At 38.2% G+C, this 18,760-nt stretch overlaps 1 protein-coding gene across 1 annotated transcript in view; it reads right to left on the bottom strand.

Annotated features, from left to right (window-relative positions):
* Window positions 1-18,515, bottom strand: part of LOC123649046 (putative zinc finger protein 735) — a gene marked incomplete at its 3' end in the record, with an annotated part of 40,690 nt that extends 22,175 nt beyond the window's left edge. Inside the window, exons 1-2 of the mRNA XM_045566978.1 lie at window positions 18,155-18,515; window positions 3,675-3,770 (exon numbers count right to left, since the gene is read on the bottom strand). Coding sequence (XP_045422934.1) covers window positions 3,675-3,770; window positions 18,155-18,515 — 457 coding nt within the window. The remainder of the gene's footprint in view (window positions 1-3,674; window positions 3,771-18,154) is intronic.
* Window positions 18,516-18,760: the final 245 nt, after the last annotated feature.

Genomic DNA, 18,760 nt, shown 5'->3' with positions numbered 1-18,760 from the left:
TAGGGAAGAAAATGAAAAAAAAAAAAAAAAAAAAGCTGTCCAAATAAAGAAAGAAGTAAAATCGTCACTATTTGTAGATGACATGATCTTATATACAGAAGACTATAAATAGTACATGAAAAAACTGTTTAAAATATGCACTCAGATGAAGTGCAGTGAGCAAAATATTAAATTAACATATAAATATCAGTGAATCCATACATTAACAAATAAAAAAAGAAAAAAATCTCATGTACAATATCAAAATATTAATTTTCAGCAATTAATTTTATCAGGACAAAAAAGCTTTGCACTAAAAGAATACAAGATATTGATGAGAGAAATTGAAAAGATACAAATAAATGTAAAAATATCGCATGTTTATAGATTGGAAAAATAAATATTTTTAGAGTGCCATATAAAATCCAATGTGTTCTATAGATTCAGTTAACTCCCTTTCAAAATTTTGATGGAATTTCCTATAAATATAAAAAACACCATGTTAACACTTTTATGGAAGTACAATAGACTTTGTTTTCTTTTCTTCTTCTTCTTCTTTTTTTTCTAGAAACAGTCTTGCTCTGTTGCCCAGGCTAGAGTGCCATGGTATCAGCCCACCTCACAGCATTGTCAAACTCCTGGGCTCAAGCAATCCTCCTGCCTCAGTCTCCTGAGTAGCTGGGTCTATAGGCATGCACCACCATGCCTGGCTAACTTTTTTCTATTAATATTTTCAGTCTCCGGCTAATCTTTTCTATTTTTAGTACAGATGGGGTCTGACTCTTGCTCAGGCTGCTCTAGAACTCCTGACCTCGAATGATCTCTCACCTCAGCCTCCATGAGTGATAGGATTACAGCCATGAGCCACCATGCTTGGCCAAACTATAATAGACTTTGAATAGCTGAAGTAATCTTGAGGAAAAACAAAGCTGAAAGCATCGTATTTTCTGATTTTGAAATATATTTCAAAACTATAGCAATAAAATCAGAATGGTATGTATATTAAAAATGACACAACACCAATGGAACAGAATAGAGAGCCCAGAAATCAACCCATGCTTACAAGGTCAACTAATCTTTCACAGACACAACAGGAATACACAATGTAGAAACTATAGTCTCTCCAATAATGGGTGATACAAACTGGATATCCACAGTCAAAAGAAAAAAATTGGATGATTAATCTTACACTATGCCCCCAAATTAACACAAAATAAAATGAAGACTTGTGTAAGATATGAATACTTGAGAATCTAAAAAGCAAATGTATGAAAAACCTTTTTTTTTTTGACAGAGTCTTGCTCTGTTGCCCGGGCTAGAGTGCCGTGATGTCAAGCTCACAGCAATCTCAAACTCCTGGGCTCAAGCAATCCCTCTGCCTCAGCCTCCCAAGTAGCTAGGACTAAAGGCATGTGCCACCATGCCCAGCTAGTTTTTAGCTGTCCCTATAATTTCTTTCTATTTTTAGTAGAGACGGGGTCTTGCTCTTGCTCAGGCTGGTATGGAGCTCCTGAGCTCAAACAATCCGCCTGCCTCACCCTCCCACAGTGCTAGGACTACAGGCCTGAGCCACCCTGCCTGGCCAAAAATTTACCTTCTTGATATTGATATTGGTAATGGATTTTTTGAAAACGGCACCAAAAGTATAAAAACAAAAAGAAAGATAAACAAGTTGGACTCCATCAAATTAAAATGCTTTTGAACAGCAAACAATAAAATATTTATAGGATGGGAGAAAACATTTGTAAAGCATATGTCTGATAAGAAGTTAATATCCAAATTATATAAGAAATATAAATCAAGACCAAAACAATAATAATAATGACTGTAATAACTGGTTGAAAAATAGGCCTAAGACTGAACTGATATTTTCCCAATGAATACATACAAGTTGCCCACAGGTATGTGAAAAGGTGCTCAACATCACCAGTTATCAGGGAATTACAAATCAAAATCATAATGAGATATCACTTCATTCATACTTGTTAGGATGGCTAATATAAAAAACAAAACAAGTTTTGACAATGATGTGAAGAAAAAGAAATCACTCTTGGTGAGTTGTAAACTGGTAGATTCATTTTTAAAGCAAGTGTGGAGGATCTTTAAAAAATAATAAAAATCAATAGAATTACTGTACAATTTAGCAATCCCACTTCTGTGTATATAATCAAAGGAAATAAAATCAGCATCTCAAATAAATACATGCACTTCTAAGTTCATTGCAGAATTATTCAAAGATTCCAATAAATGAAAATAACTTAAATGTTTGTGAATGCTGAATGGACAAAGAAAATGTGGTATATATATACAATAGCATATTATTTGGTTATAAAAATATTATTCAACCATTTCAACAACATAGATGGACAGGAAGGACATTGCACTAGCTGAAATAAGTCAGGTGCAGAAAGACAAATATTGCATGATCTCTCTTATATGGGGAATCTAAAAAGGTTGTACTGATAGAAGCAGAAGGTGCAAAGGTGGTTACCAGGGCCTGAGGTGGGGGAAATGAGGAGATATTGTTCAAAAGGTACAAACATTCATTTATATAATATGATGAATAAGTTTTGTGGACCTAATGCATACCATTGTGACTATAGCTAATAATAATGGTTTTTATCTTCAAAATCTGCTATGACAGTAGACCTTAAGTGTTCTGACTACCAAAAGGTAACTGTGAAGTGTTAGATATGTCCATTAACTTGAATGTACCAATCATTTCACAATGGACAAACATATCAAGTCACTATATTGTATACAATAATTTTATACTTATACAACTTTTATTTGTGAAGAAAGTCCATATCACAGACATATATACACATATATATAAATGTGTATACATATATATGAATGACACAGTCCCAGTAACCTTCACACTAAACAAGAGAAAATTATAAAATGATAGTTATTGAGAAATAAAGAAGATGGTAAAGATTATTTAAAATTGGGGAAAAAAAGGTAAAATGCAGAAGTTGAATGTAGGCTGAGCAATATTCTAAGGTGCCCAATGACAGAATATTTAAGAAATGTAGGGAGGAGATATATTGAACTATATTAAAGTTGAGGAATTTGGGTGTGTAGAGTTTACTATTAATCACAGTATACACTAAAACAGAATTTAGAAGTAAAATAACATTAGGTTTTATTTATGGAGATACTTAGTGTTCTGGTAATGTTACTGAGTATGAATTTCTATAGAATCACATTAAACACTTCCATAGGATATGAAACAATAAAGCAGAAAACACACTTGCTTGCGGTGTTATGGGATTTCTGAACCAAATACCAATACCACCACTACATTAAGACATTTTCAGATATGATGCAAAAAGGGAAATTAAAAAATAGTCTGTCATAGAGTTCCTCAGAAATACACACATATTCCCATCTCTTGAAAAGTAATGGAAGAGCAGTCACATCCTGTGGTCCCTTATTATGGACTCTGACTCTGAAAAGGACTCTGACTCTCACTGTAAATGTGAAGGAACATCACTGAAGATCACTAAGTCAAGTCCTTAGATAACTTAAGAACAAAGGCCAGAGATGCCAATATCTGAGATTAAGAGAAAGAAACACAGGCTTCTCAGAAACCATTTCCATTGGAGCAGAACTGCTCAAACCACAATTTAAAGTCTGCCTTTCTCCTTGACCTCTCACCTGTGTCATCTGCTTCATTCACTCCCACCTACCTGGGTGTTCTGCTACAGTTCCATGCCTCTTCACATTCCAGAGCCCTTTCCTTTGCTCCAGACAGGTGATCAGGTGTGGTTTAAAGACAGCAAGACCTGTTTTATGAGAGAAAAAATGATATCACTCTTGCTAGGATTTTTCAATTACCAACCTAGCATTGTGCTCAGTACAAAAGAGAGAACATTATATAAGATTTTAGAAAATTAATCAAAAACTACCATTCCTTGATGGAAACTTTAGAATATTTAGGAAATATTTAAAATTTGTGGGTCTTGACCAGGTGTGTTGGCTCATGCCTGTAATCCTAGCACTCTGTGAGGCCAAGGTAAGACAATCACTTGAGGTCAGGAGTTTGAGACCAGCCTGAGCAAGAGCGAGACCCCATCCCTACTAAAATTAAAAAGATTAGCCAGGCATGGTAGCACACATCTATAGTCCCAGCAAATAGTGAGGGTGAAGCAGGGGGATCATTTGATCCCAAGAGTTTGAGGTTGCAATAACCTATGTTGACACCACTGCACTCTAGCCAGGGTGACAGAGCAAGACTCTGCCACAAAAGCAAAATAAAACAAAACTAAAAGAAAAGAAAAGAAAATGTGTGGGTTGTTATCTCTATTACCCAGCACTAGTGAATCAAAAACTGATGGTGGAAATTTAATTTTAAGGTGTAGATACTATTTTATGTCACTAAATTTCTGAAATTGCCACTAAATTTCTGAAATTACCACTAATCTAGAATGAAGGATACAGATCAGCTCAAGAATGAGTAAGATTAAAGTCAAGATAAAACATCTTGAAGATTTTTCCTATACAACAAATCCCCAAGATTTCCTTGGAACCAAAGATCTAAAATTAATTCATACAGAGCAGAAACTCCCAGAAAACTTCCTACAAAGGAAGGATACGAAATCCTTAGTGTGGAATAGAAATTGTGTATTGAAGTTATCCTCACCGAGGGAGACCAGGTTTCTGCAGTTCTCTAACATCACATCTCTATACAAATTCCGCTGAACAGTGCCCAGGCATGCCCACTCTTCTGGAGAAAATTCTATGGTCACATCCCGGAATGTCAACAGTCCCTGAAAGAAAAACACATATTTGCAAAGTGGCTATGGGAAGAGTTCTTAATTTGGCTCCAGGTGAAATGAGAGACGGAAGATAACAGTTTCTTAATTATATGAGTGACTGGAGTTGTTCAAAAAGACAATTTTTAACACAAAAATATTCTGTAATGTATTCCGTAACTCTGAGGAATGAAACTGACATAAGATCAACAAATCCAGTGTAGGTACTATAGTTTTCTGGATGATACACTATACAACTCAAGGCACCAAAAATGTAAACAGACATTTACATTTTAAAGTTCTACATTACATCATGCAGGATAAGTTGTGTATATATTTCAGATGGAAAAGTCATGCTGAGGTAAAAGGTACCTCTCAGACTTTAATATGTGCAACAATGCAGGATTTTGACTCAGGAGATTTGGAGTGAGACCTGAATTTCTAACAAGCTCACTAGTGACGTCAATGCTTCTGGGCCAAGAGGAATGAATGTCTTTCAAACGTCCAGTAAGTGGCAGAGCCTGGCTTTACTCCAGTTCATCTGACTAGAAAATAAATATGAGTGCCTTCATTTTCGAAAGCAAGCTATGTACAAAGAAAATCTAAACAGAAAGGGAGCTTCCAGATTAAATGTGATAGTTTATGCACATCAGTTGATAAATCCTCAAAAGTTACCTATTAGTAGTTAAGAGAAAAATAATTAACTCTACAGTGGAAAAATTTATTAGAGACAACCTTAACCAAGTGAATAAAATTAGCATGAACTATAATAGGACAAATTAATATTAGAAGCCAATGGATGCAGACACAACATTACTAAAAGCAAACTAAAGTGAATGAAAACTATCTATCATATCAAGATAACCACAAAGAGAAAAGTTTAGTTGTCATGACTTTAAAGCACAGTACACTAGTAAGAGATCTTTGGTGGAGTATACATATTCTATTTGTACCAGACATTAAAATGATGTAATTTCCAGGTTCTAGAAACTCATGCCAAACATACAAGTATAGAAATGTGTTTCTATGATGTAGTATATCAGACAAAAAAACGGAATAAAGTCAGCACAAGACAACTTGAAGTTAATCAAAAATGTCAAAATAGGTACTGAATTTCTAATAAAATAAGATTAAATTTCATTAAAAACATATAATATATATGTGTATCATATTGAAATGCAAACATACTTGAAGATGTAAAGTGTTGTTATATTAAGTTAGTTCAGGAGATGAAACAGTGATCATTGTTCATGACTGTGAAAACAGCATTGTCTAAGCAGATACCTCTTTATATATACATATGATCTGTTTATTTATTGTCTATCCATCCATCCATAAGATGTATGACAAAATGCACTTAACGTAAATGGGAGTGTCTGATAAAAGGCACATTTGAAATGTATGATAAAAGTTAGATTATTACATGGTGTCCAGAGACTTGTGTATCAACTCAGAAAATATAAAATAAGATTATTTCCTCAAATCTTTCAGATGATTTAAGAGAATATACAAAAAAAGCTGTAGTTATGGTTATGACCTGATGATATGGGAGACAATGTTCATTTCCATGGAGAATGGAAGCCCATTTTAAACTAGATACAAAATATAAAAGTATCATTGAAAATGCTAATATTCAGATGATCTCAAAAATAAATCTCTATGCTAATGTATAATAACTGGATCTGTGAACAAATTTCAATGATCTCCATATGTTTTTATACTCCTCTTCCTCTCGTTTTATAATAGATTCTCAGTCCGGTGTGGCCTGAAAAAGAGAACTCTGTAACTTTTAACTACTTAGCCTTTTTGAGTTGTTTCCCCCAAAGGGCAGATTTTCTGCAAGACAAAGGAGTTGAGATTCCAAAGGTCCCTGTCCAGACTTCCTGTTGCAAGACTCACCATCCCTCACTCACCTGCTCCAATGCATGTAGCACCTCATCTATTTTAACACAACCTATATGCCCCAATGCACATAGCCTCTTGTTAAAAACTTGCTCCTTCTGTGAAGTAGGAAGTGGAAACAAACAAAAAAATCTCTCCTTTATGACTTGGAGAAAAACGAACATAAGAATCATTCTTTTCTAACAAAATCTGGTACTTTCCACACTGTGGCCTTTTTGGGCCCCAAATCTGTAGACATACCTGGTCCAATGTTTTCAAACTTAATTTTACTTATTTTTACAATATCTTTTCAAGAAGTCCTACTGACTAATTCTTGAAGATGTATAATCTGGTTTACACTTTAAAAAGAATTTCCCCAGTCTCCATAATATGAATAGACACATGATGCTTTCCCACTAATTGCAAAAAAATAAGTCAGAAACCTGATTTCATGGTAATCATTCTCATTTGTTTGGTGTATTTTGCAATTATTTGTGAATACTAATGAAGCCTCTCAGATAAGAGAACATTAAGCCCACAATAAGCCTACTATGATACTAAAGGTATTCCTACTTTTATGTAAACAAAAGCGTTATTTATTTTGAAAGCTTCTATGGATTTTCCTAACGTACATTTAAAATACAAGCATAGGTAACTCTAAACCCGTTTACAGACCAAAAAACACATAAGGAATAATTACACTACATATCAATTTCTCCCGTAAAAGAAAATACATCTCACAGTTCCGTTTCCCCCTTGGCAGAAGGGAGAATATAGGAAAGCTCAGTAAAAATAGTTAAAGGGAGTGGACACCAAATCAGAGAGTTTGAAGTTCATGACTACTAGAAGGACAAGGGAGTGGAAAGGCTCTCAGTGAAAAAGGAAACAGGCCTGGAAAGGAAATGACTTCCTCAAGTTCATGCAAGTGCCGCTCCCCATCATTGGCATCATGACCTGAGTTCTGCCTCCTGTCAAATCACTCACTGTCTCCCATCACCCCTCCTCCATGGTCTAAAGTTCTACTCTCTTTTACCTTTAACTCCACATTCTCTTCTTTTACATACATGCATGTGTACATGTGTAAGTTATACATTGTGTCTACATGTATGCATACATTTATACTTGTGTCTACATGGTACATAATTAACCTAAAAATGAATGAGTACTCATAATTAAATAAATAACAAATATTTTCCAATTTCACACGATGGGTAAATATTTTGGTGAATATGACTAGTTTAATATGTTTAGTTTAATAAAAACCATCATGTCTTCTGATATATCAGCAAAATACTCATTTACTTAACTTTAAGGTTATTGCTTATATAATACTTGCCTAACAGGGTAGCATAAAAATGGTTATAATAAAAAGTTCAACCTTAGATGATGGCTAGATTTTTCTTATCTCTCATGAGATTTTACAAACATAATTGTTAACAATGAATAAAGCAGACATAAATGGAATGGAAATTAATAAATGAACCTAAAATAATAATTATGTTTCATAATGTTTATTTAAAAATGTTTTTCAAATATTTTTGGTAACTATACTCTTAGAGTTTTGCAATGGTAAATTAAATGATGAATATTCATTGAATATATAGATCATTTCCAAATAAGATATAATGCTAAGGCATTAATTACTAAATATGAGTTTAAGCTTATATACATTTGCTTTCTTATTTCACAGATAAAATATATTTAGATATGTTAGTAAATATGTTCTTTTCTACATTGAAAAATTATTCCATTACAAAGGCTATTCTTCTAAGCATTATAAAATACATATTCATAAATTAATAGTAGGTGAGCCACTGTTAAACTTCGCTACGGCTTATGTCTTCACTATGAGTTAAAGTTACTAAGACTTAAAATTCTTACTAACATATGGTATATAAAACCAGAGAAAAGAGAAACAGTTCTACATGGAGTGTGTATAAATACAATAAGATGTATGGTTTTGTGTGTGCAACAGGTTATTGAAATATACACAAGGATGTGATTTCTGGTTAAAAAAAGTAACTTTGCCCAGTTTAGAAGTTATTTAAAGGTTGAACTCAATTGAAATAATACAAGAAAAAAGTGAAAGCGATAAACTCAGTGGGTATAGAAAGTTAGAGAAATAAGAGAATGGAAATATAAGAGATTATAAAAGGTGACAGAAATCTTATCTTGTGTGGCCAAAACTGATTTAGATTGGACAGATTTATGTATAAAGTTTTATTGAAATTAGCTTTAATATTAATAAGAAATTAACGAGTAAAATTTGGCTTTCTCATGTAAACAAGATTTTCATGAAGTATTAATTGGAGATAATAAACGTGTTTGCTTCACCTTTTCAGTAAACTATAAAAAAAAGAAGAAAGAAAGAAACTGAACAAATTTCTTAGTTCCTATTCCTTCCTGGGGATTTCCTTCTGAGCTTCACAGAGACTGAGAAACTCCTTTTACTGGTCAGATAATTCAGTATATTTGCAACATGTGACCAATTTCTCAGCATTTCTATTGTGAACACTACCCTCAGTCCTCCAGACCAATACAATATATAAATGAGGTAGGTACTACGACATCAACTGACAAAGTTTACAGAAACTTTTAACCTTCTCGGGACTAATGCTCTCCTACTGGTATGTTTAATATATGTTCTAGACCAGGTGTGGGGGCTCCCACCTATAATCCTACCAGTCTGGGAGGCTGAGGCAGGAGGATCACTTGAGGTCAGGAGTTTGAGACCAGCCTGAGCCAAGAGTGAGACCCTGTTTCTACCAAAAATAGAAATTAGCCAGGCACAGTGTTGGACACCTATAGTCAGTCCCAGCTACTCAGGAGGCTGAGGTAGGAGGATTGCTTGACCCCAGGAGTTTCAGTTTGCTGTGAGCTAGGCTGACACCATGGCACTCTAGCCCGAGTGACAGAGCGAGACTCTGATAAAAAAAAATGTTCTACCCCCTTTGGAAAACATTAGCTTTCTCCTTTCAAAATAACAACATAAAAGCCCATCCACCTGCATTAAGTAGCACATAAACAAGATCTCCTTAAAAGTGATATTCTTCATTATCACGACTTCAACCTAGAAATTATAATTATTGAAAATACCATCAAAAAAACATTCCCTCTATCCCTGGTGGTAGAAACCATATCAGGTATTGCTGACCAATCCCTGTGCTGCTAAATTAAAGGTCAATATCTCTTATAAAATTTTGTCACCCCTCCATCTAAAAATGGCTCTGACAAAACCCAACACTAGACTATTTACCTCAAATTTTTCCCTAGGAATGACCACCTATCTATTATAGATGGAGACTCTATTTTAGAGAAAACTATCAATTGCCTGCCTGTCCATCAAGAAGATAGCTACATGAAATTTAGAGTGCTTTTGCCTTAACAAGGTGCCACTTCCCAGGAACACATAAATAGACATCTTCCTATAACCTTAGGAAAAATTGCTGGTGGGTCATAGTGCTCCCTCTATCACACATCAACAAAAAGCAACTGATTTACTGGCAGAAGTTGTATTAGACATCACATTGCTTTAGATTATATATTACCTAGACAAGGAGACATGTACTGTGCCAAATACCTCTCATGTATACATAAATATTTCTCATGAAATAAAAATTAATCTATGAAAAATCATAAAAGATGACACTTTCAAAGAAAAGTCTCTAAGAAAGAACCTAGATTTTATTTTCTTCCTGATGTTTTTACCTGCCCAGAATGGAATAGGTTTTTGTTGTTGTTCTGGCATACAAATCCTCTTTTGATCATCCTTATGAGCATTAACTTTCTACTATTCAAATTATTAATGCTATGTATCTCATGGTTTTACTTCTTCCAAGAAAATCAAAATCATGGTATTCCAAAGATTAGACATAATAAAACAAGCAACAGCAGCTATATAAACCAACGACTGGACTGAAGTCTCACTCTTGGCACTCTGTGATGCCATTTCAATTTTGCTTTTGGGTGCTCTTAAAATATCTCACTAAGCTACATCCTCTTCCCCCTTTCCCAGTGTGGGACAGGACTGTCTAAGAATGGGAATACCTGGTGATGACGGACACCTAGATACTGAGACTTGGAGCCACAGAGCTCCTGAAGTGAAATATTTTGATTAAAGGGGAGAAATATGAAAGAAAAGAAACTTTTTGTCTGAAAAATGCAAGCCTCCTCTAAATCATCAGGCTCAGAGAAGCACAGAAATCAGGCGGCAGTCATGTTCCACTCCCCATCCTGAGTATTAAGCTAATTAATCATCTCTAGAAACTGCTTACTCTGTGTGGCCTCTAGACTGACACAAGTAGCTATAAATCAACCATTTAATATACCACATGCTGAACATCATAACTCACTGCATACTTCAACAATTTACAGCCAATCACTAATCAATGCTTGTGTAAATTAATAAGAATTCCTGACAAACAAGTTTGCATTTGCCAACTCCATATCCCCCCTTTTGCCTTTAAAAACCTGCTTATAACAAATATCAAAAGGATATCATAGCCAAGGTTACTTTGGTCTGTACTTACTCTGGCTCAGGTAAACTCTTCAAAATTATATTTTGTGCCTCCGTTTCTTCCTTTAGGTTCAAAAACTTACAAAGTGTTAATACCTGGGGAACAACACCAAAAATGGCCTTGTCTACAACATCAAAAACTGAACTTGAAACAAAGTTCCATTAACAGTGGAATGTGTGAGCAAATTGGGTGACCCCCACAGCCTCAGACAGCAGTGTGTGTGCCACAAACTGAGACACAGAAGCCACAGAAAAACATTTGGAGCACGATATTAACAGAATATTAAAGGTAACATTAAATCATGAGAACTCAGAGGCAAAACGGAGCCATCCTCTGCTTCATGATAGATATTTAAGCTAAAAGAGTCACAAAAAGATTGAGGATGGCAGTGGCCTCTGGGTGCAGAAGGGAGGTGAGATCAGGGGGCACACCACAGCTGCCTGAGGCTGTTTCTGTACCTGGATGTTCATAGTCTTGTTACTTAAATTCTGCATTAAACTATTTATTGTAAGAATACTCTTTACTTCTTCAGATCATATCACTCAATCCACTCTGATTTTCCAGCAAGAAAATAAGAATCTTACACTCAAATCATGGAATAAAATTCACAAATACTTGGGAAAACTGGAATTATATGGTAGCAAGATTTTATAAAGGAAACAAAAGGGAAACAGCTCAGACAAGCAGCCTGTTTCATTCACAGTTCACAAGGAACCCTATATTCAGTAGGTCGAACACATTTTCAAACTTGGGGACCACTCCACTCCTATGGTGGAGATACAGCCTAGTGTGGCTCACTATTAGGTAATGAGCCAGAGAAACCTGAGAAGCTTTTTAATTCTGGACACTTAATTCTGGGAGCTCCACACATCCTACTGCCCCTCCTCACAAGATGAAAATGCTCCCTCTTCCAGTTTCTCAATTTTCGCCAGTGATCACTCACCAGCAGTCAGTTTAAGGTTTTGACTTATGTGTCATTATTCTGACAACGCTTCTAACACCAAAATGTTTGGAATTTCCTGAGCACCAATCAATTCTCCAACACTAATTGGTGGGACAGCAATTCAATCCTGACACCATCTGGAGATAGCACAGAACCCACAGCTTCAGGGCCTGGTCCCACAACAGGGCTCACACTTAAGGCACCATTTACAAGCCCTGAGGGCCCATCTACACTTCTGAACAACTGCCTATAAACCAGGGGTTCCCATAATCCCCATCTGACATTGAATAATTTGATGTAACTATTCATGGAACTCAGTAAAACACTTTAAGTACATTTACAAATTTACTAAAATTGCTACACTTAGGAAGGGAAAAATGGAAGAGAAGTGTAGGGCAAGGGAAAGTGGTGGGGTAAGATGGGGCTGGAAAGTATACCTGGAAAACAGCTGTGATTAAAGAAACCACAAACATTTTTGTTCTTCCAGAGCACCTCACTGAAAAAAATCCACCTTTCCCATTATGACTTAGATGATGCTCCCTCTTTTACCTTCCATAAAGCCAGACACAAGCTCTACAGATTTCCATGTTTGTCTCAAAAACAATAAGATAAACAATGTTGGTTTCACTGGTCTGAACAGAATACTTGTTAAGGCAATACAGCTTAAGTTACTCTCTTTCTGCCAGGACCCTGAAATTGGTTCCCCCTCAGCCTTAGCCAGCAGACAACCCCCCTCTGCACCCCTTCTAAGAATAGTATGAATACTAGGTAAATCAGTTTCTGATTTTGCTACCCCATATTCTGCCTTCCCTCTCCCACGTGTCTTCCAAACATATTTACTCCTGCCTGGGAAAGAAGCTTATAGATCTTTTTTTTTTTGAGACAGAGTCTCGCTCTGTTGCCCAGGCTAGAGTGAGTGCCATGGCGTCAGCCTAGCTCACAGCAACCTCAAACTACTGGGCTTAAGCGATCCTACTGCCTCAGCCTCCCCAGTAGCTGGGGCTACAGGCATGCGCCACCATGCCCGGCTAATTTTTTCTATATATATTTTTTAGTTGGCCAGATAATTTCTTTCTATTTTTAGTAGAGATGGGGTCTCGCTCTTGCTCAGGCTGGTCTTGAACTCCTGACCTCGAGCAATCCACCTGCCTAAGCCTCCCAGAGTGCTAGGATTACAGGCGTGCGCTACGCACGGCCTGCTTGTAGATCTTCTATTTGGTGCTTTTCTCATATTGCAATACTACTTTACAATAAAGTCACTACCCACATAAATCTGAATTTGCTTCATTTGTCAATGTATAAAAATAGCCCCAAGATAATGATAGTTGCAATCATAGATAAGGCATCACACACTCCTTCCATCCCAAACCCGACCAAACTTTCCTCTGGATCCCCAGATTTCCAGGGCTCTATAGCTTCTCAGGATAAAGGGCTCCTTCCATGATATTGTGAACAGGCTGGGACACCTCCCAGGGTGGCTCCCCAGAAGAAATAATTGGGCCTTCAATGACCTCCTCTTGCAAACTGAAGACTGGCTTTGGCTTCAAGTCACTGGGCTTCTGTCTCTGCTTCTCAGTCAGGGTTATTCAGTTAATTGCAAATGAGAAAATACCCAGTGTTTCAAGAATCCAGCAAAATCACTAACATTCAGATTTTATGTTTATAAAAGGGAAGCAAACTCTGAAGGAAAACATCTCAAACCACAAGTGTTTTTTCTCTTCTCTCACACAACATCAATCAGCACAGAAGACTTCTCTGACAAAAAATGTACAATTTCACCCTACCACCACAGAAGCAATCAATTTTGCAGGGGACGCCAGCTAAATATCTCCAAATACAGTTAAATTGTGACACCATCTACTTGGACATAGCATCAAATCACACAGAAGGAGGACTCAGTTTTACAAAACTGTCCCTACTTCAGACACCAGTTGCAAATCCAGGCCTCTAAAACCTCTGACTAACTAGCTTCAAATAACAGGTCTGAGGACTGAACTCTGGATCTGTTCTTTTGCTCAAAATTCCTTCCTAAGGTGGCCTGATGAGTCATCCTCACAAATGGTAAAATCCCAGTAAGCAGGTTTTGTGAACCAAATATAGTGTGGTTTACTTCCCAACCTGACTCTGGTATAGCATTAGCATCACCTAAAAGATAGAAAACCCCCCATCTTAACTCAAGCATCCTAGCAGATCCTTATCTTAACTTGAAGGATTCTCCTGTCTGGACCTCCCAGAGTGTTCACACCTTTACCTTAAATTAAGCATTTCCTTTCTGGTCTTTTAGATAAAGCCTAACTATCTCAGCAAAAGAATCTTTAAACCCACCTATAACCTGTAAGCTGTCCCCACCCTAGATGTCCCACCTTTTGGGGCCAAACCAATGTATGCCTCCCACGTATTGACTTATGACTTTATCTGTAACCCCTGCCTCTATGAAACATATAAAACCAAACTATAAGCCACTACAGCAAGTCAACTTGCTCAAGGCTTCTTGAGAGTGACTCCAGGCCATGTCCACAAATTTGGCTCAGAATAGACTTCTTTCAAACATTTCAGAGTTTGGGTTATTCCATCCACAGTTCTATGACTCCCTTTGTAGATTTGATTCACTTGCTATACCACCTGAAAAAACTCAGGGAAGCAATTATATTTACCAGTTTATTATGAATGATATATTAAAAGATATACAGAAACAGCCCAATGAAGACATACATACAGCAAGTTATGGGGGAAGGGGTGCAGAGCTTTTGAGTCCTTGCTACGCTCATCACCTTCCAGAAACTACCATGTGTTCAGCTGTTTGGAAGCTGCCCAAACCCTGTCCTTTTTTTTTTTAAATTGAAGTTTCATTTCATGGGCATAACTAACTTAACAATAGGCCATTTTCAATCAACTTAACCTTCAGCCCAAAGGTTGGGGGTGAGACTGAAAATTCCATCCCTCTAAGCACATGGCTGCTTCCCTTGTCAACAAGCCTCCCATCCAGTGGTTTCTAGGGGCTTTAAAAAACAAACCACACAGGAATGTAAGCTAAGGTGGGTTTGAAAGGCTTATTGTGAATAACAAAAGACTGCCTTTTACCTTATCATTCAGGAGCTCCTTCAGGAACCAAAAACAAAAGACGAAATATTTAAAGAAAAGAAATTCTTATTGCTCTAGTCATTTAGCAAATACCAAGGCTTACAGGAGGTGAGAGCCAGGAGTCATGGAGAGAAACAAAGAGTGTATCTATTATAATATCACAGAAAGTGTAAGGCATTTAAATTTTATACCTTAACAGGAAAACCAAAAGTATCTAGCCATTTCAGAAAATAAACAGGTCATTTAATTGTTATCTTCATGGTAAAAATCATTTTGTAAACAATCATGTGTGAATACTTCTAGGAATTGCCAAATCCTATCTCCTAGCATTTATCATTGAACTCCAACATCCAGCTAACAGGATACAGAACAGAATTACCCACTGTCACAAGTTTTCCACCAAGCACAAGAGAGAAACTGATGCCTGGGTAAATCTTTGTAATTCCCCAATTTTTCTGCTGCACTTTCTTGTGGAAATATATTAATTTTTCTGCAACAGAAATGGAAGAGATTTTTACTATTTCCTTCCCTGAGTAGCATTCCCAAAACAAAGTCCTGAAATTCTATTGAAAATTACCTCCAAATAAGACATATCTCTAAATAAGAGCCACCACAGTGAGGCCAGAGTGAGTGGTGGCTCGCACCTGTAATTCTACCATTTTGGGAGCCCAAGGTGGGAGGATTGCCTCAGGCCAGGTGTTTGAGACCAGTCTGAGCAACATAGTGAGACCTGTCTCTACAAAAAAATGTTGAAAAATTATCCAGCATGATGCCACATACCTATAGTTCTACTATTAAGGAGGCCGAGGCAGGAGGATTGTTTGAGCCTAGTCACTGAGGGCTGCAGTGAGCTATAATCATGCCACTGACCTCTCTAGCCTGTGCAAAAGATTGAAACTCTGCTAAAACAAACAAACAAACAACAAACCAAAACTAGACCTGAGAAACTTACTACACTCACTCTAGCAAAGAAAATAGGTAAATAATAATTTTTAACAAATGGAATATATGAGTAGTTTTTATTTTCTGAAACTCACCACTTTCATACCTCTCTGAAAGTATTTTTTATTTTTCTAGCTGGACTACCAAAATTGATTTTACTGTTAATGAAAAACCGAAGTTGCAATGAGTGAACAAAGTGACACACCCAGGGAAGAGCAATGATGACAGAAACACAGTTCTGTCTGACTCAAGTGTCAAGTCAGGCCATCCTATCACTTGGGACACACTCCCACATTCAGCCTGCTCACCATAGTGCTCAAAGACCACCCTCCCAGTAGCCACTGCATCATTCCTGCACCACACTGAGTGCCTGAAGTGCCACTGGTTTTGCAGGTTCTTGTACCAGCTCACTGGGGAGAGTTTTTCTTGTCCTTGGGGATAGTTTTATCCCTCACAAGTGTTAGAAAATCCAAAGAACAGGAATCATTTTTGTCTTTTTCCCTTAAAACCAGCAACTGATTGGTTGGCCACCAATGTGTCTCCAAGAAATGAAAACTAGGGCTGGGAGGAGAAAATATTAAAGTCTCAAGGGGTTAGCTTTTCAGGTGAAAGGTACACCAGAAGACTCTCTCAACCCCAGGACATCCAACAAGTTGGTCCCCATAGGCTCCAGCCCCATACCTCAGGCTGTCCTGTGCAAGGAGGTGACCCAGGGCTGATGATATTCACTAGACACTCCAGGACACATGGCTTCTGTGGGTGTCCTTGGTCATCCTCAGATAGCTGTGGAATCCATGACCAGAAAAAAACAGGAGGGTGGCTAAGGACACGTCACCCTGTAAAGTCTCCAGAGAAGAAACTCAACCTAAAGACATCCTGGTAAGATGTCTGTGCCTAGGAAAGATAAAAGAGAGGCACAAAGAGGTTTTACAAAGGGGTGTCAAGTGAATATTCTCTGATTTTCTCTGATCTGAAATTTTCAGCAAGAGAAAACAAATGTTCTTAAAAGACAATTACTTTTTTGTGAAATAATAATAAACAATTAAAATAGTCTTTCCCCTTGGACAACACACAAAAAAAAATAATTGATAATTTTTTTAATTGTGAGGGGAAGCTGGCATTTGGGAATCTGGGGAAAGAACTGGAAATTTAGGATTTTACTGTAAGCCCTAGAAGAGTTAACAATGGGGGCATAGTGTTGGTTTTGAGATTCTGCGTGCCATATATCTAAAAAACATAGGAAATAGTCCCTCTGTGGACTTTTAAAATAACTAAATAGGAGACAATTAGACTGAAGTGACTCTAGTGCCCTGAGTTCCTACCTAATACAGAAATATAACTCAAATGTATTTTTCATAAATTACTACCTTAGTGCGAAGCAAAATTCAGGCTTAACCAACCACGAAGAACTAGTTACATGCAACAGCACCTCTGATTACAGAACCAGAAAATAGCCATTGTCATAGTCCAAAAAAGATGACTACAAAACTGTAACCAATTATTGAATTAGGTTTCCTTCTTCACGCACCTTATAAAAGCCTTCCCTGCAAGGCCCCCAGGGGGCCCCAAGGCACAAACCATTGCTGGCTGCTTCCGGATTCATAAATTGCCGTTTGCCCTTATAAACTCTTTAATGTTTTAACAGCGCCTTAGTTTAATTTTCAGTGCTAGGAGGACTGGGGACCCAATGACCGTAGCTCCCCCCACGCACGAGCCCCCGCACACCGAGCGACGATCCTCCCGGGACGACCCTCCTGCGTCCTCACCGCACCCTGAGGAAGGCGCGGGGCCGCGGGCGCAGACCTGCCCACACGAGGCTCCCGCGGGGCCAAACACGCCCCAGCGGACGGACGGGACGCCCGGGCTCCGGCTGCCGGCCCAGGCCCAGCGCCACCCTTTGGCTGTAGGGGACCGAGGACCGAGCTGTACCAGCGGGGACTCAGAGCCGCAGACAACGCGGCTGGCTGTGGGGAGCCTAGGGCCGCCACGGCCACTTCCAGCGGGTTCCAACCAGCCCTCGCGCCCTCAGGACACCCGGCCCGCACACTCACCAGTTCCTGGGTTCTGGGGTGTCCCGCCATCCTCCACGGAGACCTTCCAGGAACCCCCAGAGGAGAAGCTGCAGCAGAGCCACCCCGACCTCCCGGGGCAATGGCGAAGGAGCAGCGCACACGGAGGACGCTTGGCGGCCTGATGCAAGAGAAACAGGCCCCGCCAAGATGGCGGAAGGCCCCGCCCCTTCCGCTGCCCGCCTGATCGGACGGTTCCCGCAGCGGGGCCCGCACTGAATAAGGCCCCAAGCCCGCCCTTTTGGGCCCTGAGTGACAGGCGATGGGATCCCACACATTCATGGCTGTGACCAGAGCTTCCTCTCTCTGCTGGGACCTGCCCCTTCCTTGAAGATGTTTGCATTTAACCTTGTAGATATGGTTATATCCATTTATGTATAATATATATGATATTCAAAATAGGAAACAGTATAGTAAAATTATTATTATTATTTTTTTTTTTGAGACAGAGTCTTGCTTCGTTGCCCGGGCTAGAGTGAGTGCCGAGGCATCAGCCTAGCTCACAGCAACCTCAAACTCCTGGGCTTAAGCGATCCTACTGCCTCAGCCTCCCGAGTAGCTGGGACTACAGGCATGAGCCACCATGCC

The sequence above is a fragment of the Lemur catta genome, chromosome 13 (genome assembly GCF_020740605.2).
Source record: "Lemur catta isolate mLemCat1 chromosome 13, mLemCat1.pri, whole genome shotgun sequence".
NCBI classification, from domain to species: domain Eukaryota; kingdom Metazoa; phylum Chordata; class Mammalia; order Primates; family Lemuridae; genus Lemur; species Lemur catta.
This window is presented reverse-complemented; position numbering and strand designations above follow the sequence as displayed.